Here is a 23,771-nt window from a genome sequence, read left to right as displayed (position 1 = left end):
TTTCACTTAATGGTCTTCCTGAATTCTTTGTGTTATCTGAGTAATTTTTCCTCTTGCTGCTTGGCATTGTCTAACCACTGAAATGAGACTGAAGTTCTAATCAGTGCTTGCTCTGGCTTGGAGGGTGACAGAGCTTCTACCTAGCCGCATCCCTCCATCCTCTGATGGGACTCTTTTTGGGTTCTCTCTCTCCCATTCTCTGCTTCTTAAAACAAATTTTGTCTCTTCACTCTTTTAGGAGTTTTTCATGGGTTCAGATAATTTCCCTCATCCCTGCAACTGCTAGACTGAAGTCACCAAAACACATGCCCTTCAGAACTGATCCAGGCTTATGACCAGCTGAACTGGAGAGTCTTGACCTGACATGGAAGTTAGTTTGTTTATTTAGGCTCTGACTTTTATAGTGCCTGTGAGGCAAATGGCTACCTGAAGGTTGAATGTTTAACAATAAAATAAAGTTTCAAATGGGCCCTGACTCTACAAGAAGCTGACTGTGTAATCGCTTTTCTTGGTAACATGTTTCTATTCTCAGGTTGTCATTTCTGTGACTCTTTGTTTCTTCCATTGTCCCCTTCCTTACACCTTGTACCTCGTTCAGTTTCAGTTATTCTGAGTATTAGCTCCCGTCGTGGGGCTTTTTCAGACTTCTTTTCAAAAGTCTGGCCCTTAATAGTTTTTAATGTGTGATCTTAGTAAACAAAGAACTTGTGTGTGTGTGTGTGTGTGTGTGTGTGTGTGTGTGTGTAGGAAGCCTGCCATATTTCCTCCCTGCCCCACAGAAAATGTGTTTTCTGGAAGCCCTTTTGACACTGAAGTGAATGCCCACTGGCCCTCCCTTGCTGAATTCCCCTGAGAGGGGAGAAAGGGGGAGAGAGAGGGAGGCCTTTATGCTTGTTGTCATATCTTTTGTTTCTGCTGATTATACACAAAGTAAGTTGTAAATAGCTCTCTCACACACCATGATTCCTTTGAGGTATGTCCTGGAGAGTAGATATGCACTCAGCTTCTGCCTTCCCTGGGGATTCTAGAGGGTTCCTTTCAAAGCCTCCTGCTTCCTGTTACAGCAATAGCAAAATGAAATTTAGATGAGTACTAGACAATTACTATCCCATAATTAAACCTGTGGCATACTTTCAGAAATAGTAGCTAGTCGGTTTAGTATTTTTTATTGTTTTTAACTTAAATGTTTTTATTTCAAAGCAAAATATAGTAAGATGCAAAAAGAACAAAAAATAAAAGTCCCCTAGTCTTATAGCTACTCAGAGATTAAAAAAAAAAAATCACTGAAACATTTTGTGAAAATCATTGTAGAGAACTTTATTTTAAAGTATGGCGTCAAAAAAGGCACTTAACACTGGCATGAAGGAAAGCAAATGAAATTGGAGTTCCCCAAACCAATTTAAATTTTATATTCCAGAGAAAACGGTGGTGAGGTACATACCATATTTTATTATCTGAAATTACACTGGAGTGATAATAAGGGGCTAGACAATTTATGTCCGCTGTATCTGTCAGTCATGTTTTTGATTGTTTCTAGCTAGCTGTCTCACTACTGAGGCTTCTAAATCAAAAGGCCTAATGGTCTAGGTGTGCAGAATTATAACTAATGAGGTTATCAACTTTTATATCCTTTGTTTTTTCCTTGGTACATTTTGATGAATTAGGAAACAGAGCTTGCTTTCCCCTTAAATTTTTTTTTTTTATCTAATACTGCCACGAAGTATAGTGGGCAGAATGGGAGAGGACATCGTTAGACAGTGAACCCAGTAGTACAAGTGGGCAGTTTTGTTTTTAGTCTTAATTTCCTCATCTTTAAAATGCCGAGGCCCATTTACCTGGATCCTGATGGATTTTTTTCTGCTAAGAAACCCTAGGATTCTAAGTTTGAGAGTGCTAACTCACATCTCTAGTGTAGTTCTTTTTATGATTTGGATAACTGTAACATTTTAGTAGCCTGGCACTGTTTCCTTTCAACTTATTCACAGACCTTTTTGTTTTCTCTCAGAAACTGTGTATTTCTAAGTGTCTGAGGTTGTAATCGAATGTAATTGTCGTTGTTTAACTTTCCCCTTTTCTCTCAAGAGTGTTTATAACATGCATTTTGTGGGGTGGGGAGTGATGTAGAGGAACTAGAAACCTAGTATTGGTGACTCGATCTAATAATGTTAAGGTAAGCGGGAATTTGTTTTGTGTACATAAAATAGAGTATTACTTACACTTGATTTGCAATGTATATATACTGACTCACAGAATGTGCTTTCATCAGTTAAGTAGCTACATTTATTGAGGTTTTATAAGAAGCTGTGGGGGGGGTTTGTTTTGATATGGAATATTCAAAGATTAATTTTTTCCCCAGTTCTTCTATTGCACCGTAGGGAGAATTACTGTTGCAGAACTCATTAGTGCCCCTCCATATGTCAGCTGAGGGGTGGCGTCAGGCAGCAGCTTGGGTCTGTGTGTGCCACAACACACATGCACTGCGTCCCTGCTCATCTTCGTGCCCCATTTCTCTCTCATGCCTCAAGTTTGAGGATAATTTCATGATGCCTATGTTGCCCTAGGCCACAGAGCAAGTGGTAGTTCTTGATAACACACTTTCTCCACCTCCTCTGTCTTTTTTGTAATTTCTTTCATTTGAAATAGCAACACATGCCTTTAGAGTGGAAGCCGCTAAGTACAACTTTTGCATGTTTTTCATCAACTTCTTTGAATATCTTCTCAGTCTTCTCATTTCTTAAGTTTGGGTATTGCAACTTTCTAGCATGGAACTCTGAGCTAGTTATTTACCTACTGGAAGCTTCAGGGTTGTTGTTGTTGTTGTTTTTTTCTTTTTTTTTTTTTTCCCTCCCATTTGTAAAAGGGAGATTCTCATATCCTGTAAGATGGTTGCAAGGGAAAAAACCGGGTCAGTCCATGTGTAAGGTGCCCACATGGTGACTGGCACATCACAAGTACTCAGTAAACATGACCTCTCTCGCTTCCCCTCTTGGGCCCCACTGTGAGATATGTGGATGAAGAGCAGTTAAGTTCAAGACAGATGATAATCTGTCCATGTTACTTTATGGATGTAGGTGGGTAAGAAGAAAGAATGTGAGACTTAAAAAGAATAGGAGAATTGGTCCCCAAAATGTCCAAAAAATTGAGTGCTTTTAAAAAATATTAGTAATATTCACTGGTAAACTTGCAAAGTGGACTTTATTGAAAATTGTTTAAATTTAGAGAGGTGAATTTGTGGGTTCAAAGAAAGAGTAAAATGACTTCTAAGGCAGCACACTTGGCTGAAAACTGATCTCTGAACAAAGAAAATTGACTGGCACAGATGATGGTAAGTGGGGTTAAAGCCCAGAACAAAACAGCAAAGGTGGGCCTTGATAGGGAAAGAAGACAGGTGGGACGAAGCTGATTGATGGAATGAGATTATGAAAAAAGATAGTTGTATGATTAATGAAGATAGCGTGTGTTTGCAAATTTTGAGTAGTGATTCAGAGAACTTTTTTAAAAGGCAGAAAACAGGTTTAGATGGAATCTAAATCCTTTTGTCTTTATCTCAGAAAAATCTAAATTGAAATAAGCAGGTAACAGGAGGTAGTATTTTGGGATGAGATAGACTAAGTTAATATAGATTTGAAAGGGAATCTTAGTGGCTTTCAGTATAGAATTTTAGATATAGAGAAACATTCTAAATTTATAGCTGTTTTGTTAGCATTTTTATTATTGGAACAGACATAAAATAAGCCTGTTAAAATTTAGAGATAGTAAATAATAAATATTGATAAAGTCTGTCTGTGCTAACTTATACCATGAATAGGAAAAATAAATTTGAACAGGTATTTTACAGTGGAAAGGAACTTTAGACATTAGAAAATATGTTCTTCATCCTCCTGTAAGAAAATTAGAAAAGGGAGAAAATGTCACCAATGTCAAGCAGAGATTCTATGTTCCTTTTCCTCTGTACTTTAACTTTCTTTCCTCCTTCCGTCCCGAGATATTTAGTAAATGCCTGCTTTGTGCTACATGCTGTGGATACAAGGGGGAATAAAAATTTTGTGGATCTTTTCTTAGAATTTGCCTTCTGGTAGTTAATAGACTTGGTTACATGCTATTTGTAACATATTTGACATAGTAAGTGTAAAAAACCAATGAAGCCATGCTGGCCTGTTGCATATCTGTAGTTGGAATGTCCCTGCTTCTGTCTAGGACAGATGTGTTTGTGTGCAATTCTTAGCAGCCTCCACACCCAGCATCTAACTTGGCCATATTCCCCCAGGTTCCAGTGGCATGTGCTGGCAGAGTGCTGGGTGCAGACTTCTGCCCAAACCTGGAGGAGCCAGACCAGAGGCTGGAAGTCCAGGTTGGAGTCTTACTGCTTTATTAGTTGGGGGTGGTGTGGCAAAAACAGTGGTTCCTGAATGTCTGACATGGATACATCAGTGTCATCAGGAGATGGACAGTTGTAGAGATAGGTTTAAAGGAAGAACCAGGGTGGCATGTGTGCCACAAAAAGTCCTTTTTAGGCTAAATTGTCTGTAACTGGAAATAGCTCATTTATTCATCCAAGAAATGGTATATACTGTGGTAGGTGAGAACATGTTTTCTGAAGGCTGGCTGCCTTGCTTTACAAAAGTTACTATGAGACACTTGGCAGAGTCACTCAGCCACACTGGTCTTTAGCTTTCCCATCTGTAAAATGGGGACTTGCCACCGAAGGTGATTATGAGGACTGAATGTTGTAACATCTACCTAGCTGGTAGCATAGGGCCTGGCACATAAGAGACCCTCAGTAAAGACTAGCTCTTATCTTTTAAAAGCATTGTTATCATGTGCTTGGTTGCATGATGGTCTCACAGCTCAGCAGAACAGAAGCCTTTGGGCACTGTACTAGAAAAGTATGATTTAATGGTAACTATCTTCCCTTTTCATGTATGGAGAGATATGTCCTGGGATACAATATTAAGTTCTTTAGTCAAGTGAAAGTTGACTAATTCCAAATTAGTCAACTTGGAATTCAGCTCATGTTACGTGGTCTTGGGATATTAGAAGTAATTCGGTATTTCATAGATAAGAATATAAGTATGACACGTAGCTCAAAGACCTACCTTTACTCTGTGTGCCATGTAGTATTTAAGAAATTGTGTGCTACTAATGCAAAAATACTGGATGAAGTTGTCACATGGATGGCATCCCTAGCATGAGCAAACACGTGCTATATTTTTTTCAGGACCTGCATTTGGCATCATTTTCTAAATTTTCAGACTTACTGGATGAGCATGGTGAGCTTGGTTTTAAAGCATTTTTGCTGATTTAGACACCTTGCATGAGAAAGGAAAATAGTTTTAAAAATTGACTTCTTTGCAGTTGGAGTGAAGGTGGAAGTGGTGGTAGGAGGAGGTTTCCGTTTTTATGGTACTGAAGAGTGCACTGTCTCCTGCACACCTGCTCTTGGCCTAGGGAAGACCATCTGAGTTCTGCTGTACCACAAGCTGGTCCTGTCTGGGTGGTGCATGGCTACAGTACAACAGAAAAGCAGGTGTGACACATATGAGACATGATCATGTATTTCCCAGTTTTCGAAAGTGAACAGCTTGTGCGTGACACATAAATGCAGAGTGATGGAAGACTTTTCATGGAGAGTGGTCTGATCCTTGACCTCTCTGGGTAGGACAAGTGATGTTCTTCAAACACATCACCTGAAATGGTCTGTCATGGTGGTTGTTGGATAATCTGTTTGGGAACCTTGAGTTATGAAGCGAAAAGCAATGGGTTTTGCAGATGTGACTGTGTGAAATAAAACTGAAAGAGACCAATGGAGAATATTATTTTAACATACCAAGAGAGAAGATGATGTTTACTAGTTTACATGAAACCCTGGTTGTAGGTAGTTAAAACATTTGTAGAGTTGACAATTCATCACGGTCCTTGTGAAGAAGACCAAGCCCCTGGGCAAAGAAATGACTCTCATTTTATTGGACTCCTCCGCTTGCAACACCATTTTGGCAGACTGAGTGGAAAGGTTGAATGTGTTCAAAGAGTCAAGTGTGGTGAATTGGTGCATTAACTGGGACTCCTTTGAACATTTCCTTCTTGTTTTCCTTTTCCTTTCTAAATATAACTTCCATACATTTTAATGATATCTGGTACATATCCACATTATGTCAGACATAAAAAAACCCCTGACACTTAATAGGTTCTTCACCAGCTAACAACTTCAGGAGTAGTTTTTTTGCTTCTAGAGTCCTTTCATTCTTGCTATGGGGCATGTATTCTAGTCTTTTTCCCCTCTCCCCCTAAGAAATGAGGCATTTCTTAGTTTTTAGTCTTAATTCTGAATTTCAGGGAATTCACCATAGGACTTGCCAGAGACCTCTGTTTTCCCTGCTTGGATCTCAGGCTGTCCCTCAGGGCCAGGCATTATAACCACTAGAGGATTTGCTGTTTGGGCCTCTTGATTCTGAGAATTACCTCTTGTACACCGTGATTTAGGAGCGATAGTTTGTTTATATCCTTTCCTATGAAGGATTTTCATTTAGACACACAGTGCCCATATCTGATTTAACTTTTCTATTTTAGCTGACATAATTTCTCTTGACTGGTGGAGTCCCTTTCTATTCTTACCTCTTTCCTTTTCACTCTTTTTTTCTATCCCTAAAATTTCAGATGGCTCAGCAACTTTATTGCTTAATAATTTCAAGATCCTTGACACTCTTTCATGAACATATCTTTGGTTTTGAATGACTGTTATCCTGAGGTCCGTGTCTTACTTGACTTTGCAAGGGTGTCTTCGGGTTTATTGTGTTAATATGCTTGATTTAGAAAAGTAGCTGGAAATCAAGACTTTGATTCACTGTCTAATTTTGATTTTCTTCATTTTTTTAAAGATTTTATTTATTTATTTGAGAGAGAGAGAGAGAGATCACAAGTATGCAGAGAGGCTGGCAGAGAGAGAAGGGGGGAACCCGATGTGGTGCTCCATCCCAGGACCCTGAGATCATGACCTGAGCCGAAGTCAGAGGCTTAATTTACTGAGCCACCCAGGTGCCCCTCCTCATTGGTTCTTGAAGTGGGTATGAAACTGTACTTTCTTATAGCTTGGGAAGTTAACTGATGTATATTAGCAAAAAATTGTGCTCTTAAATAATTATTTTCTAGGAAATAGTTATTCTAGTTTAGACTTCCCCTAATTCCTATTAAATATTATATTTTCGATCAGAGAAAAGTTACTTTTTAAGTCTAACTGTGCCTTATCCTATATTGCGTTTTTACAGTTAGCCCAACACAGTTCTTTTCTTGGTTGGGAATTCAAGATGTGGGGTTGACTTGATATTTTTCACCACTAAAGTGCTTAGAAAATTAGAGTAAATAATGAACCAATATTTCAGTATCAGATTAGACACAATTTACTGTGATGTTTCATAAACCACAGACTCCTTTCTTCTGTGAATGCGTGAAGGATCACTTTTTTTTTCCCAGACATACCGGGGTGCAAGTGTAAATTTCCATAAAATTTAAATGAGGTGCTTCCTGTAATTAATGAACAATTGTGGCTGCTCTCTAGTCTGCATTGTAATTAACCGTGATCAGGCTTGTTTAGTGATGACACTGTTCCTGTAATAATTTGACAAGCTACTGTGAATTTGCCAGGTTATTAAACAACCTGCAGCATTCACTTATGGAATCACAGGGATGAGCTTGGCGGCTGCTGCTAGTTAAATGCAGCATAAGGATGAACTGAAAGCTGCTTATTGAAGTCTATCGATCACCATGACCAGATTTAAATTCCTATGATTTTGGGGAAGTTAATTAATTTTGTGTGGGTTGTCTTGAAAACTTTTTATTGCATAATAAGCCTGCTAGGGCAAAGCTGGTCATTTTTATGAACTCATAATGAAGCCAGCAAATTTTCTATATTATTATCACCAGTATGGACCAAAAAGAATTTGAGATTTCCCCTTCCCACCCTATTAAACGGGTAGAATTATTTAAAAACAACAAACTGTATTCTCTCCAAATTCATTCACAACATTCAACATTCCTCAAATATAAGTTCATTGTGTGTGTGTGTATGTGTGTGTGTGTGTGTGAGAGAGAGAGAGAGAGAGAGAAACAGCAGATGACCTTGAACTAAACACAATGCAGGTAGAGTGAGCCATCTAAGTGGACTAGTAGTAGCCTTATGTCCATGGTCACTAGTACACCCGCCTTCCCCAACCCCCCTTCAGGTTAAGAACTGTTCAAAACGTTACTGTCTAGTTACTGTGGTGTCTTTCATTCAGATTCTGTTTATTGACTAAACCGCAAGGATTCCTGCCCAAAGTACCAGGCGGTCTATGCTTGACTGATTTTGATTTTCTAACATCAGCCCTGGGGTTTATTTGAAAAATGTACATACACTGCAGCTTTAACAAGTCAAGTGACTGCATGTTTTTGACCACGGAGTGGAGTATATCTGAAGATCATTAAATTTGGGGGGGTGGGGGAGAAGAGGGGGTGGAGAATAAGTGTAGTAGTCATTGTACCATTGCAGAATGTGTGTGTGTGTGTGTGTGACACATGGTTTTTGTCTTTTCATCTTCTCCAAGAGCCAGAAAGTTTCCTGCCGTTCTCTTTCCAGCTATTGACAAATGATTGCCAGATGTGAGATCTTTGCAGTGCTCTTTCCCTCAGCAAACCTGCAGCGATGGGATATTTGATTCTCCCTTGCCCATTTCATCTCCTTTCCACATCTGCCAGGGACACACAAGCAATACATCCCTACATGAGAGTTTAAAGTTTATTCAGCTCCTTTTTCCCCTCCGATACAGTGTTTGGAGACAACAGAATGAGGTCCATATGACTCTCTCCCAACTTCACTGTATGAAATTAGTTGTTTATTTTACTTATCTACCTCTTAGTAATTGAACTATTTCATTTTAGTTTCGGTCCATGGAAAATTTGATGCAACTCTGGGAGTGCTAAGAGTTTCCTATTGTTGTCTGCTTGCTGCAAGTATGCCATCATCTCGACTCTCTCCGATCACCTCAGTTCTGATACAGACTAGACTGTTGGCTTCATAGAACTTCCTAGGAAAGCAATTTTAATAAACAACTGTCAAAACATAAGTGTAGCATGTCTGTAAATTTCAGTAGGCATTTGAGATTAAAAGAGCCTGCTACGAGGGGGAAAATTCAACTTGTTTGGCTTTATTAGCTTACCCTGTATTTGTGTCCATTGTCAAAGTTGATATGGATGAGCTCCTAGTTTTAATCCCAAATAGTTTATAAAAGAGAAAGTACACTGAGTTTTGGAGGCATCTGAAATTAGCCTGTGTAGGCCACACACATAATCACTAACATGCACAGAAGCCTTTTGCATCTGCTTGGAATCTGTATTGATATTGATTTTTTTTTTCTCATCTCAGTTTGAAGATATTTTCCAAAATGCTCTTATAGCTTATGTTCATACTATAGGGTGGGCTGACACAGGTGGCCTTTCAGTTTTCCTATTATACTTTTTGGCAAAGAAAAGGGCCCCTTATTCCCCGAATAAGATCAGCGTGGCTTTTTTCTTTTTTTTAACATTTAAAAAATAATCCATAAAATGTCTGCCACATGTTCTCTAGTTGATGGAAATGTTTTCCAAATTAGAGCTGTAGTATTGGATTCTTACTGTATCAGTGCTAGTATGTTTACTGTTTCTGCTACCCTGTTAGCTACTCTTAGCTACTTGTGATTGTATGAATTTATATCTTTTTGTGAACTTAAAATGATGAATATAAGATAATTAGCATTTCTGAATTTCATACTGAATAAAAATTTTGGTTTTCTAAAAAAGAAGTAAATGGCTTTTTCCATTATTAGAATCAAAATAATAAAAGTGTGAAGTCTATTTTTCAGTATGTTTTTTAAAAGAAAATAAGACAACAAACAAAACCTAGCAAGCACAAAAAGAAAAAAAAAGCCAACAGCCCCTGAAATGAATAAATCTTACTGAGCCTAGAAAAATAGGTAAATCAAAATCATCAAGATATTTACATGAAATGTGAGCAACTTTCTGTATATCCATTATATTATGCCTCCATAAAGTTTAAAAAAAGAAAAAGGGGTAAAACTGTTGGCCACAAGTTCCCAAAATGTTGTGTATTTCAATTGGAAGTATCTGTTGAATAGCAGAAAATTATAGTTGGAGATACAATGATAAGGGGCACCTGGGTGACTCAGTCATGTGTCTGTCTTTGACTCATGTCACAATCCCAGGACTGAGCCCTGCATTGGCTCCCTGCTCAGCAGGAAGTCTGCTTTTCCCTCTGCCCCTTCCCCCACTCCTTTTCTCTCTCTCAAATAAATAAAATCTTTTTTTTTTGGGAAGATTTTATTTATTTATTTGACAGAGATATCACAGGTAGATGGAGAAGCAGGGAGAGAGAGAGAGAGATAGAGGGAAGCAGGCTCCCTGCTGAGCAGAGAGCCCGATGCGGGACTTGATCCCAGGACCCTGAGATCAAGACCCGAGCCGAAGGCATCGGCTTAAACCACTGAGCCACCCAGGTGCCCTCAAATAAATAAAATCTTAAAAAAAAAATATAATGATATATCATTAGAGTGCTTGCTCTCAAAAACAACATGATGATCACCATGAAGGTGGTAAGTTTAAACAATACCCTTCAAAACAAAATTACCCAAACCAAAGAGAATCCCTGTGGAAAAGTTGATATTTTTATTGTCCTTTGGCATTCCCTGAGGACTGACGCCAGGTTAGGCACTCAGTGGATGCTGGGAGTGGGGGGGCGGTGCGGGAAGGTGGAGGTGAAGAGCTCTTTCATAAAACAACAAGGTTAGGAACTCCTGTGGCAGGAGCCAAGTTCCTTTGCCTGTAGATCACTTCACGTAATTTGCCTTTGCTAATGTGTTTGCTGGTTTCTCATGCCTTCCTGCTTTTTCCTCAACATGGTTACTCTGGGAGGCAGAGAGGTGCTAAGCAATGGAGGTGTCATCCGGCCCATGTACCTAGGGAACGTCCTTCAGAGGACGACTTGTCACCAGCCGTCAAAGAAGAGAGTGGCTTTGTGGTCTCTGAACATCTGGCAGCGCTGCACAGGAAGCTGAGGGGGTGTCATTAATTGTGATGAAATAATTTAAACCATCAGGAATAAATGAGGCTGTTAAGCTAAGTTCAGATTCCATTTGCCAGGCACATGTGTCTAGCAGCCTGTGTGCAGTTAAAAAAAATTGAATTATATTAGCTCATGAGTCGAAGTGAAACAGATACTGTAAATGAAACAAGTTGCTGTGTGGTGATGACATCGTGTTGAACCACTTCACAGAGTTACAGTTTGTAGGATCAATATATTGAAAGTGGTACATTACTTAATGAATTTTTATATAAAAGCATTCTTATGCAATTGAGGGATAGAGTGAGGACCAAGTGTGTGTTGGAATACAGGATGGGTAGGTGGATGCGAAGAAAGAAGCAAGCCATCGGGTCAAGGTAGGGGGGTAAGTGGTGTTCTTAGTCTGCTAAGGCAAACTGGATTGATGCACAGCTCACCATCCTATGGATCAGGCTTTGGATACAGTATTCAGTGCAAGTGCTCTGGGCAGGAGGACAGTTTTTCTCTGATAACTAACTCCAGATGTTCCTTTGGGAGCTTTTGCTCCTTTGGGCACATCTGCATTGTTTTCTGGAGAACAGGGACAACTATCTTTGGTGATAGATTCTTCCTCAAGCAAATGGACATACTTCCAAGGCTTTGCACAGTTGTGAACACTGACTTCAGATCTAATTTTCAAGTACTATGGAAAGAGGCAGCCCTAATTTCTTTACAAAGGAAAGTCTGTCAGGTTTGGAATGTCGGGGCATCTCCGAGGTTTTTAAGCACTAAACTGAGCAATGGTGTGTACGTTCCAAAGTACATTTCTAAAATAAAAAGTCATTCCTTTACACCTAAGCAAAGTTTTCAACTTGAACTTCTATTTAAAAATAAACATAGGATTTTGAAAACGAGACCATGTAGATACACAAAGCATTTTTTAAAAACCACCAGAGAGGTAATCCCTCTGTCCATCGAGGTGATGGTCCAACTCCAGCAAACCTTGAACAAGAGTCATTTTACTACAAGCGTCTTACCTCCCTCTGTGCCATCAGTCTCCTCTGCACCTTCCTGCCTTTGTCTTTTCCTTGTTGTGTACCTCCTTTTTTTCTTCTCTATTTTCTCTTTCCCTTCCATTATTCTTTAAATTTTCATTCTTTTGTATTTGTTTCTCTTTACAACTTATTCCGTCTTTCATCAAAGTGAACTGCAGTTCTGTTTTCCTTCATAGTCCTAGTTTTTGTGTTAGTAGTTAAAAGATCAGTATCCACAGTTACTTAAATTGTGAACTTACAAATTTTAGGTTGCATTGTTACATAAATTTGATCATTGGTGGATTTTTTTTTCAGGAATGTGAATGGAACTTAATTAGGTTTTTTTTTCTTTTTAAAGGAATGCAGAATAATCACTTAATCATCCTTTTCCCTGGACTTTTGAGTGGAATTGTTATTGATGAAAGCCAGAAATTTGTGGTTCCCACTTACCGTTTTCCTTCTTACCCTGACATGAGGACGACATTCAAATCAAAGTACTTGAATTTCCTGACATCTAATAGAGCATCCAGTAGTTAGGTGATTGCTTCTGTGTGTTTTGATCTTTGGATTTCATTTTAATTGATGAAAAAGAGCAGGAAGATTTGAGTTCTTCAGATCTATTTTCTTGGCATGGCATTGTTGGAAGGGTTGAAGGGTTGTGTGTGTGCATAAGGTACTGAGTCTAGCACAGAGCAAGTAGTAAGTGCATTATTGTTATGACAGAAAGGTATTTTACTAGTTTCTGTTGGCTAAGCAGATAAAAATTAAGAAGAATTTTTTTTCCTGAAAATTTCACATAGTGTAACTGTTTTAAATTATATTCACTTTAAAGTTTTACAAATTTTTCCCTTAAGAATAGGAATCCAAGGTGAACATAGGGAGTTTTGAACAAAGTGTCTATGCTTTTCTTTCTTTCTTCAGAAGAAATCACAGCATTCTGTAGTGCATTTATTTATTTCAAGTAAGAAAATGATCGTATACTCAGTAGTTGCTTGAAGTTTTCTTTTGTAAGAGTCTTAGTAAATACTTGATAGATAAAAAGTAGTTTCATGAACTTAAGTTTCTTCCTCCCTTTTAAAATTTTGTTAGAGTGTGTGGTCTGGATGCCTTTACTATATATTTTCAAAATTTAAAAAATTTTTCTACTTCTGTTGTTACTATTACTCTCTGCTTAAGTATCATTAAATTCATGGATTCTGTATCTTGAGTTCTGTATATTAGGTACATTACAGGTTAAATAAATCTTGGCTGAATGGCCGGAGAATTTACCTACATTCTGTATTCTCTCTCAAAACCACTATATGAAGGAATGTTATCTAGATTTCAGATAACCAGCATAACATAAGTTCAAGTTGGGAACTGTCAGTAGGAATATAAGAAATGTTGAGTAAGGTGCTTATTTTTACTTTATGTAAGTTCCCAAGTCATAACAGCTTCTTAGATTCTTCGTAGAAGGAGGAAGAAAAGATAAAGGTGGAAAAACAGGAAGTATTTTAACTCTTGACTTGAATAGAGAGAATTGTATGTTTGTGTCAGAACATGTGCATGTATATGGATTTTATATATACATGCAATATATATCATTACATATAAAACCATATTTTTTTATGTTTATAGGAATGGCTATGATATTCTGTTTGAATATTTTGAGTTAGTCATAGTAACATTGCATAAATGAGGGTTTACATTGAAACCACATAGTCTACCTTCTTACGTCTGAAAAAAAAAAGGTGGGGGGAAATCTTCCATTAAGGTAGATAATGGAATCTCAATCTGTGTGTGAGATTCTTTAGGACTCAGTATTTTTTTCGTATGATTTGATAATTTAAACCTGAGAATTCTTTGTATTTATATAATCTATAATGTTTTCATTTTACAGATATAGAAAATGCAGAAATTTGGAAAATGCAGAAAAGGTATAGGAATTTTAAAAAACTTACCCCACATTACATAGTTAGCTAAAACATTCTCCATTTCTGAGGTGTCAGATCCTTGAAGATACTGTTTACTGATTTTTTATTCCTTTAGAGTTTGTAAGCATTACAGAGCAGGGTTTAAATTCTTTTCCTATCACAGAAAATTATTTGACTCCTTGTATCCCTAGTTCTAGTTAATCTGAGTATTAAGAATACCGGGAGTCTACATTTTCAGATACCATAATAATAGTGTTAGCAGATTCCCTCATGAAAACAGCAGATCCTTCTGCCTGATTCAGGAACTGTGCTAACTGGATGCTAAGAAATGGGATGTTTGGGTCTTAATTTTTTTCTTTTATTTTCTAGCGTGAGGTCATTATAGAATTTAGGTGTTTGACAAAAGGTAGCTCTTGAACGTTAAAAGGTGGAAATAGTTCTATCTGAATAAGAAGAGAAATGGCCTTTACAGACATCTGAAGAATGGAATTACCCAAGAATATAAGTGTTACTTCTTAATGTTTAGTACTTTGCCAGTGGAGTTTTGTGGAGCACAGAGGCAAACTAAGTCCGCTGGAATTCATTGTTTTTATAAAAACCATCTTTAAGTGCCTTTTTGAGTATGGTCCTGTGTTTGCATCTTATAAAAAGTGAGCTGAATAGACACTGTTTCTGCCCTCTAGGAGTTTATAATCAAAAACAGATAATGTAGCTGACATCTGTTATTATATTAACTTCCTACAAATAAACATTGATCAAATACATAAATACAAGTTTTATATCAAAGACAAGTAAAAACCTTTTTGCTTGCCCAATTAAATAAGTAAATAGACATCCTCATCCCCACAATGAAAGTATCCATGGATGGTTAAAATAACTAAACTAGAATAATCCTGACACCAAGATAATCCTTTTACATTGTTATTTTTAGGGGCTTTCAAAGAGTGCTGGCATTACCATGATGTCACTGATAGCTTATTGTAAGCGGGCCTGGATTCAGGCATATTGTTTTTATCTTACTGGTTGAATTTTCCTCTCTTTCTGGAATTTTCTGATATCTCTTTGTTGACTGGTGGTACTTGCTATTGTAAACCAGCATCCTGGAGTGTACTTATAAAAATTTATCCAAGACCCTGATATTAGTAGAAATGATTTTTTTTTTTTTAAACTAACAGCCTTTTTACCCCTTTGAATCACTAGTTAACTGCATGAAAACAAATATAGGAGCTTAAGATTGATGCTATATAACAAGATGAAGTTATGTATCCAAAAGGCTTTGAGGGAAATACTGGTTTAAAAAAAAAAAAGGTAAGTTCACAACTTTGGAATAAACAGATCTGGCTTTGGATTTGAGTAAAGCTAGACTAACTAAAATTAAATATATAAATGTTGGTAGGGGGAGATAGGCATTTAGTATGATTTCTTTCTTGATGTTTCAGTCTTAATGCAGGGTATATTAACAGTCACTTCGTTTTTGAAGTGTGAGTGTTGGGAAGTCTAAACATAAACCCATCTTAAAGTTCAAAATATTAAAAAAATAGCTATCCTTACCCCAGTGTAGGTGTCTGTGTAAATTAAAGCATGTGGATGCATAAATTAATTAGAAGAACAGTTACTGATATAAATCAAACTTATTTGGTACACTGATGAAATGAGCATTGTTTATAAGATTATCTTGTTATTTAATCTCTTCTATATAAACCTGGCTGGTTAGCATTATGAAGTAATAATACAATTAATGTGATGATGGTATACTTTTTCTTGGTACAGGCCTGATCCTGCAGGCCTTTCTTGACTGGGATTTGTGTATATAGAGGGCCATCAGAACTGGAAATTTTAATTAGCAAGAATGTTCCTACCTCCCCTCCCACCCCCCGCTCCGGTTGTATGCTGTTCCCTGGGATACTTTATTCTTTTTGAACTGTTCATCTACTGACCCCAGAAGAAAAAAACTGCCTTCAGATACTATTTTTCTCAAAACTGAGCAGAGTTCATTATAAGAGTTACCTGCCTCAAGCTATATGCTCCTATGCCAATGGGTCTCAAATAAAGAGAAAGTTTTACTTATAAATGAAGCTATTAGGAATTTCTTGAATAAACAAAGGTTTTTATTTTTTTTTAATCTTTGATGTGCAGAGGAATTTTGCTTATAACTCCTAGTCCTGTAAGTCCATGTGTAACACATGCAAAGAACATTCATTATCTTCCATGTGAAAGAGAAAGCACTCCTGTTAGCTAGGGAGCAGAAAACAGAAATGCTTAAAAAATAAACAGAATCCTAGTGCAAAAGAAAATTGTTAGTGTCAGTAGTGAGTACTTGACTTGATTCAGGACTTTTGCTGGCGTTTTTTGTCCTCCTTACTCTGCCTGCTTTCCTCATACCCGTCCCCTTACTCCAAGTTGGTTTCTATGTCCCCAAATGAAACCGTTGGTTTTGGGAAGTTGAATCGAAGGTGTGTATTTTATTGATTTTGCTCTCAGGTTGCTTAACTACTTCATTGCATTCTTTTATTCTTTAACAGAATTTAGTAGTAATACCTAATAATTTCACTAAGGACTTGCAGAAAAACAAATTCCAAAGGTAATTCCCTCTTGATTTACTTTATGAATGCAACTTGATGACTGATAATTGTTGTTACTACCTAATCGCATCTAGAGAATGGATTTATTACAACAGTGTTGGTTTAGGATTATACACAGGACAGTTATGATTGTGAATAATGAAATCTTCATTGTGATTTCATTTTGCCCTGAACAATCAGCAGTTTTTTCCTTCTTTACTGGTCTGTGTTGATGTTAAACACTTCCGAATTGACAAGTTAGTTATTTGGATATATTATTTTAAAGATTTTTGTCTCATCTTCACAGGAGTGCCACAGCTATCTCTGTTTCAAACGTGATTATCTGTGATGTCATAGCAACATCCCTAGCTGTTAGCAGAGTATGTATTATTTCTGTGGTTTTGTGAATCAGTAACCACTAAAAGATTTCAGACCAATCATCTATGAATGATTTGTTCAGAATGTCCTTAATGAGAGAAACTGTGGCGTAAGACAACCTCACAATACATGTAAGGATACTTTTTCACTGTTACACTTGGCTCAGTTCTGGATTATGCAACTTGGATTTTCAATCACTCTTCTACTATGCAGATGTATTTGATGGAGTTTGGGTCTGTTTTCTGGGAAGCCTTGCAGGACACTACTTGTCAAACCGGTATTGAAATCAGGGATCTGCGGACTGGAGCCAAGCATATGGTGGGACAGGAAGCTTTCTGGGTTGAAGAGGTGACTAACAGTGAGCTGACTGCTCTTCTCCACTCACTTAGGAGAGCCTGCTTCTCAGATCTGATAGGAAGTAGGTTTCATATTTTTGAGAAGACAATTTGAGACTGCATGTCCTATTTCTGGTTCATGATGCAGATGACCAGAGCACATAAAGAGCTCTGGGGTGTATAGTCTGGCTCTCTGGCAAATAGAAGCCCTAGTAGTAAAAGGAGAGGGTTGTAAGTTGTACCCATCAGAGTTTTTCTGAGTATGGCTCCTCCATGGGCTGCCTCTTCTTCTAGATGGGAAGATCTAGAAGCCTTCTAGATCTTCTAAGGGCTTTTCTAGTTGGTCTCTTTTTATCACTTATCTTTTCTTCTTTACTGTGAATTATGTTACTATCTTATCTCTTCCTATTTTTTGGTCCTTTCAGATATTTCTTTTAGGATCTTTTGAAGAGCTGACTCAACCTAGGTCCTCCTGCAAACAGATCAGGAGATACTGACTGACATGGAGGTGCTTTGTTCGGGTAGATTCCAGAGTAAGAATGAAGGACCATGGGAAACCGATGGAAAGGTGACTTATTAAAGTGATCGGTACTACTCCTAATGGGTGCTCATTCTTACTGGGGCCTTTGGAGGCCCCTCATGAATACGTCTCCCCACAAAACAAAAGGGATGTGTTTACCCATTGGCTCATCCTTGGTTGACCTTTGTGGTCTGTTGAGCCTGAACTCCCTACACTTCTAATTTGTGCCTGTGCATCTTCTTCCATGTTGTCAGAAAGCAGGAGGCATACTCAGTCAGATGCTATTGAGCTATAAATGGGGGAAGTTGGTGTGATGTGGCTGGAAGAAGAGGTGAGACAAGGAGAGCTTTTGGTAATTCAGAGATGGAGTCCACCACAGGGACTGATACGTTGTTTTTCATATGGATCTAAAAGCCTAGAGTGTTTTGGAGTAGTTCCCTCTTGAATCCCTCATTGGTTGTAGTGGGCTTCTCACATGAGTTCTGTCAGGTGTGCCTTTACCTTAACTTTGTTATTTGAAAGGACTGTAGGCATTTTCTTTAATTTTAGCATACCGCATGGAAAATTGGTCAGACTGAAGCAATCTAGAATGCATTACCCTTGCATGAACACACGTCCACGACTTTGTCCATATCGAAGCACAAGACATTTACAGACATTATCTCTGTTATATTGAGATATATCCTTGATTTTGGAATGGGAGAAGGTGTTAACCATTAAGCCACTGTGAATATTCTTCTAGAAAATATTTATTTAGCAGAATTCTGCCACAGGGTGATTTGGCTCCTTCAGATCTTCAAAAGCAAATGTCCAAATCCTCACTGCATTTTTCCAAAGGACCTAGGAACCCCAATAGGTATAGTTCATGCTTCTATTAAACCATGACATCTGGGGGCACCTAGGTGGCTCAGTGGGTTAAGCCTTTGCCTTTGGCTCAGGTCATGATCCCAGGGTCCTGGGATGGAGCCCTGCATCGGGCTCTCTGCTCTCTGCCTGCCTCTCTGCCTACTTGTGATCTCTCTGTCGAATAAATAAATAAAATTTTAAACAAACAAACAAAAACCCCATGACATCTGATAGATTAGTGAAGATTTAGGGAAGAGTGTAAGGAAAAACTAAAAAAATGGTCCCCAGTGGGATTGCAACATTATGTATGTCTTCAGCATTTACATGACAGAAGAATGTGTTTCAAAAACCAACTTTTAACAAAAGCATTTAAGTCACACAATTATTAAATGTGTTCTTTTGTTGTAGTTTTATATTTTTATTGGAATCATGGTCCCAAAATTATAAGGTTAACTACTATCATGACTCATGCAGAGAGTATGAAACATCAAAGTTTCCTAACATCAGCTCAAGCTGTAGTTCAAGTCTGCAGCACCTTTCGCTTCTTATAAGTGGGTGAACTGATCTTCATTCTTTCTCTGTGGCATGATTTCCTTCCTCCCTGGGTATTCCTGTTTTTAAAGAAATACATACTGCTTATAGAAATGATGCTTTAAGGGTGATCAAGAAGAGCAAGTTCTCTATTTGTACAGGTAGACGAAAGGGACACTGCAAATGAAGTGCATTGCACGGTATCTGACCTACACTAATTCCCTCAATAAATTATTATATTTTATGAAGGTAAAAGGGACAGGAAAAAAAAAACCTCAGGCAGATTCTAATAAGAATTTATAACTATTATAATATCCTCAACCATTTGGGAATTGTTATCCAGTGAGACATTTTTCTCACTTGTTCTTTTGCTCCAGTTCAGAATGGACAGTGCTGTTTCAACAAAGCATTCAGTTTACTCTGCAGAACTTTCTCTTGGTCTCAGGGAGTTGAACAGTTAGGTGATTTGAGGTTAAGATATCTTAGCACCTTTTGGGCAAAATAAAGCCTTAAGGGAGTGATAGAAGATACCATCTAGAGGATAAAGAGTTTTAGATTATAAGGAAAATGATTCCCTTTGTGGGCTCTTCAAGAACAATTTTCTCTCTTGTGGTTGGTCACTTTCTTTTCTTTTTTTTTTTTTTTTTTTTTGGTTGGTCACTTTCAATGTATGACAATTGCTTTTCATTATAATCCCAAGCTCTAATCAATAGGTACCATATTATTACAACTTATAGTTACATTCTAACCAAAATATGTCAAATGTGGTTTCTGAGTGGCTGATTTACAGTAAGTCTTCCTCAGTCCCTAAAGTGGATATTATGACTAATTTGAACTCCCATAGACTGAGGCATTTTTCTTCATATGAAAAGTGTGTGTGTTGGGAGGTGGGAGTGGGCTGCAGAGATAGGAGGAGCAGTAAACCACTCTGTCAACTTATTCACATACAGATTGATCCATTGTCATCTCCTTTGCATCTACAGGATTGTTGTGAATTATCTGCTCACCCTGGGAGATACGTGCTCTGAATTCTAATAATTTGAAATCTGCGAATCTATTAAAACCATATTTGTAGCTCTAAAAAAAAAATTGATACTCACTGGGCAGTTTGCCCAACAAGAGAAAGTCAAAGAGATTATACACTTATCCTAAGTAACAGCAACCACCCTGCCAATTCTTAGTTTGAAAGAATACAGCAGACCCAAATTATACATCTAGGGGTAAAGAGAGACAAGAAAAGAACTCAATATATCAAAATCAGAAAGTAAATTCCACAATAATGGCTACAATAATGTTTCAAGATGTGATTTCAGCATAGGCCTAGTTGTTGAACTCATCATAGCTTAGATGGGTTTAAAATTGTTTAAAGCATATGCTGAGGTTGTTAAATATGTTTATTTCTCTCACTTGAAATAAGAATATTTGCTCATATACCAGTAGACCTTGAGATTACATGGGGCTGACAGCCACCTCATTGTTTGACACGAAGTGAGGCCCATTGTGTCACAGTGACATATTGTGGTCAAAACATGGTCTCCCATCCAGAGATTTTTTATCTGGTGTTGAACGAATGTCTTTAGTTTCTGTAGTATGCCAGGGGCTAGTGATGTAAAGATGCTGAAGCTGGTGTTTCCAAGGGAGCTCTGCTTTATGTAGTAGGTTTAGGTAAATTAACTTGTTCAAAGTTGCACTGTGATTTTCCCAAGGGATAGGTTTTATCTGTTCATCTCTAGAGTCTCAGCATCAACTGTCATTCGTGGCACTTGGTAGGATGGTACCTGATAATTGCTGATGAGGGAATGAATGTGGAAAATGCTGATCTTTGTGCCACAGAGCAACAGAGGCCGGGCCAACCAAGAAGGCATCTACACATGGATTTAAGTTTGAATAGGTAGTGTTTTTCTGGGGCAGAGAGAGTAGAGAATCAGCAAGCAAAGCTGAAAGACATTCTCCTTAAGGGCAAGAACCAAGTTGTACCCACCTTTGTGTACTCCAGGTCCAGCATAATGCCTGGTGCATAGTAGGTTCTCAAGAAATATACTGTGTGTCTTTCTCTTTGTATAAACTTGAAGTGTACCTTTCTTTACTTCATATTAAGAATCTGGTAAATATTTTGGTTTTAAGACATTTCTTGTTTGATTATATCTAAATGATAAATGCTAGAGAAAATAAAATGTTATCAAAAGAGTAATTTTCTCATTCAATTTAATTAAGTCAATAGGAAGTTGAAAGTACTGTTTGCTCAGGTGATCCTTACTATTCGATAATTGAGAATCGACTTTCTTTCTTGGGCTATTGAAGGTGACTACTTCAAATGACTACACTTGGCACTAAGTAGAGTCCTACTATTAATTTTCAATTAACCACATTGTCGATTATCTTGTCCAGTAACAATACTTGAATTGTTTGTACTGCCTATCTCAGTTGAGTAGGGCATGGGATCAGCAAGAGCCTGATTATGGATTCTGTTCTTGTATGGGCCAGTTAGATCTGCAAAGGAAAAAAAACCCTTGAATAAACAGAGACAGTGCTCCACATGTTGGTTAACTGTTAAATAAATGAAGGTTGTTATTACAAAGAGGACTTGGCTAAAGAAGGTAGGTCATCACATCTCATTACCATTCTTGGATAAAAAACCAACTAGTGACAGTAATTTCATAGCATCAATGTGTGTGTGTGTGTGTGTGTGTGTGTGTGTCTGTGTGAGTGAAATGTATTTCTCGCTGAAATTTGTATTTACCTCTTTAATGGAAATAGGAAACCTATGATGTTCATTGTTGGCTTAAACATTTTTCGGAGTAAAATATCACCCTAATACTAGTTCATAAATATTTGAATTTGTGTGTGAATTATAAAACACTATAAACTCATGCAGAAAAAATTATCAAAAGAAAAAAAAATGTCAAGCTGGTAAAGTGTCCATGTTGACTAATACTGGTTACATTAAAATGGAATAGATAGCACTTCCTCAAAACATCAGGATTTTTAAAAAGGATATAGCACTTCAAAAATTTGTGTGGATCTTGCTTTGAATAGGTTAGTATAGATTACATTTTTTACCAGTAGCAAAACAGATAAACTTGCTGTTCAGATATGGTGTTTTACCTGAGGAAACAGATCAGTGGGATGTGTGTTGAAGTGTTTAGCTACAGAATCACCTAACAAGTCTTAGCATTGAGCGCTGACCTATGGCTTCTAGAAAGGCTTTTTTCTTAATTGCCAAGGTAGCTCAGATATTGTTTGCTATGTTGTCAGTTGTGCTGTAATATTCAGATAATTGAGAGTATTGGTCAGTAGCCCCTTTGTGCCTGTGTTTTTAAGTTGTTTGTTTCTTATGAGCATATTAAATATCTTTAATGCCACCTATTTTATTGAAGTATTCACGCTGTCAAGAAAACCAGAATATCTATATAGAGTTATGGGAGAGAACATTTGCAATGGAGATGACAGAGATCAAGGGAATGCCAAAATTACCAGAGTGAAGAAAACAGAGAATTGAAGATGAAACCAAAAACAGAGAGATAGAAAAGCCCTCTGGCAAAACATAGCTCTGGAGGAAAGTATGTTAGAAGGTAGAACTTCATAGAAAAAAAAAATGTATTTTATGGTAGAAAATATATTGATTGTCACATGACTTTCTATTTATTGAAATAGAAACTCAAATTTTATGCAAGAAATAACCTACTCAAAGGAATTATTAATATAATTATTAAAATTACTGCTGTTTTATAAAAACAGATAATCCTTGAATCATCACAAAGAAAACAGCTAATAAACTGATAAATTTTCAAATAAAATGTTAATTAAATGTTTTCATTATTTCTGATCCTGGAAGTCCTTATTATAAAAATGACTAAAATACTAATTATGGTAGTTTGTATCTTTTTAATTAGTGATGATTTTCTAGGAGGAGGTAAACGGATAGGAAGTATATGTTTACTGATTTTTTAGGCTTGTTATTTTTTTTTATAATTGAAGGCTTAGTTATAAAGGAAAGAAAATTTGGAAACATCTACCTTTGACTTTTAAAAAGAAGTTTAGATGACACAAAAGAGCAAAGTAGAGATAGACAGTCTTTGGTCACTGTGCCTTAGGAGTGCAAGTACGATCATATTGTGAATGATCCTCATTTGATTTGCTCAGTTCTGTGATGTTTGATAGCTTAGTTTAAGAAGTAGTAAATTTTGGGGGCGCCTGGGTGGCTCAGTCTAAAGCCTCTGCTTTCGGCTCAGGTCAGGATCTCAGGGTCCTGGGATCGAGCCCTGCATTGGGCTCTCTGCTCAGCAGGGAGACTGCTTCCCCCTCTCTATCTACCTGTCTCTTTGCCTACTTGTGATAACTGCCTGTCAAAATAAATAAATAAAATATTGAAAAAAGAAGTAGTAAATTTTGTTGTGATGAGAAAATTAACTGGCAGTATGAATTTTCATATCTCCAAATTAGTCTTACATATAAATTGGTGATGCTAGTCAAATACTAAACACACTTTTGTGTTTGGTGACGTAGGATAGTTTCAAACTGTAAATGGAGACAGTAAGGATTGCTCCATGTAAAAGTTAGGGCTGTAGTATGGGATAGTTTTTTGATGTCT

General features: G+C 37.4%; 1 protein-coding gene across 8 annotated transcripts in view; it reads left to right on the top strand.

Moving 5' to 3' along the window:
* The window catches only part of BNC2 (basonuclin 2), a 435,894-nt gene that overhangs the window by 167,618 nt on the left and 244,505 nt on the right, over positions 1 to 23,771 (top strand). For 6 of the 8 annotated variants that reach the window (XM_004765710.3, XM_045079651.1, XM_004765709.3 and 3 more), the window contains one exon: positions 4,268 to 4,351. The exons of the other annotated variants lie outside the window; for them this stretch is intronic. In XM_004765710.3, the coding sequence (XP_004765767.1) occupies positions 4,268 to 4,351 (84 nt within the window). The remainder of the gene's footprint in view (positions 1 to 4,267; positions 4,352 to 23,771) is intronic. 8 annotated transcript variants of the gene reach the window in all.

This window comes from Mustela putorius, unplaced genomic scaffold (assembly GCF_011764305.1).
Source record: "Mustela putorius furo isolate JIRA1106 unplaced genomic scaffold, ASM1176430v1.1 tig00000421_pilon_pilon_pilon, whole genome shotgun sequence".
NCBI lineage: Eukaryota > Metazoa > Chordata > Mammalia > Carnivora > Mustelidae > Mustela > Mustela putorius.
The sequence above is the reverse complement of the archived record's forward strand: the minus strand, read 5'-3'. Positions and strand labels throughout refer to the sequence as shown.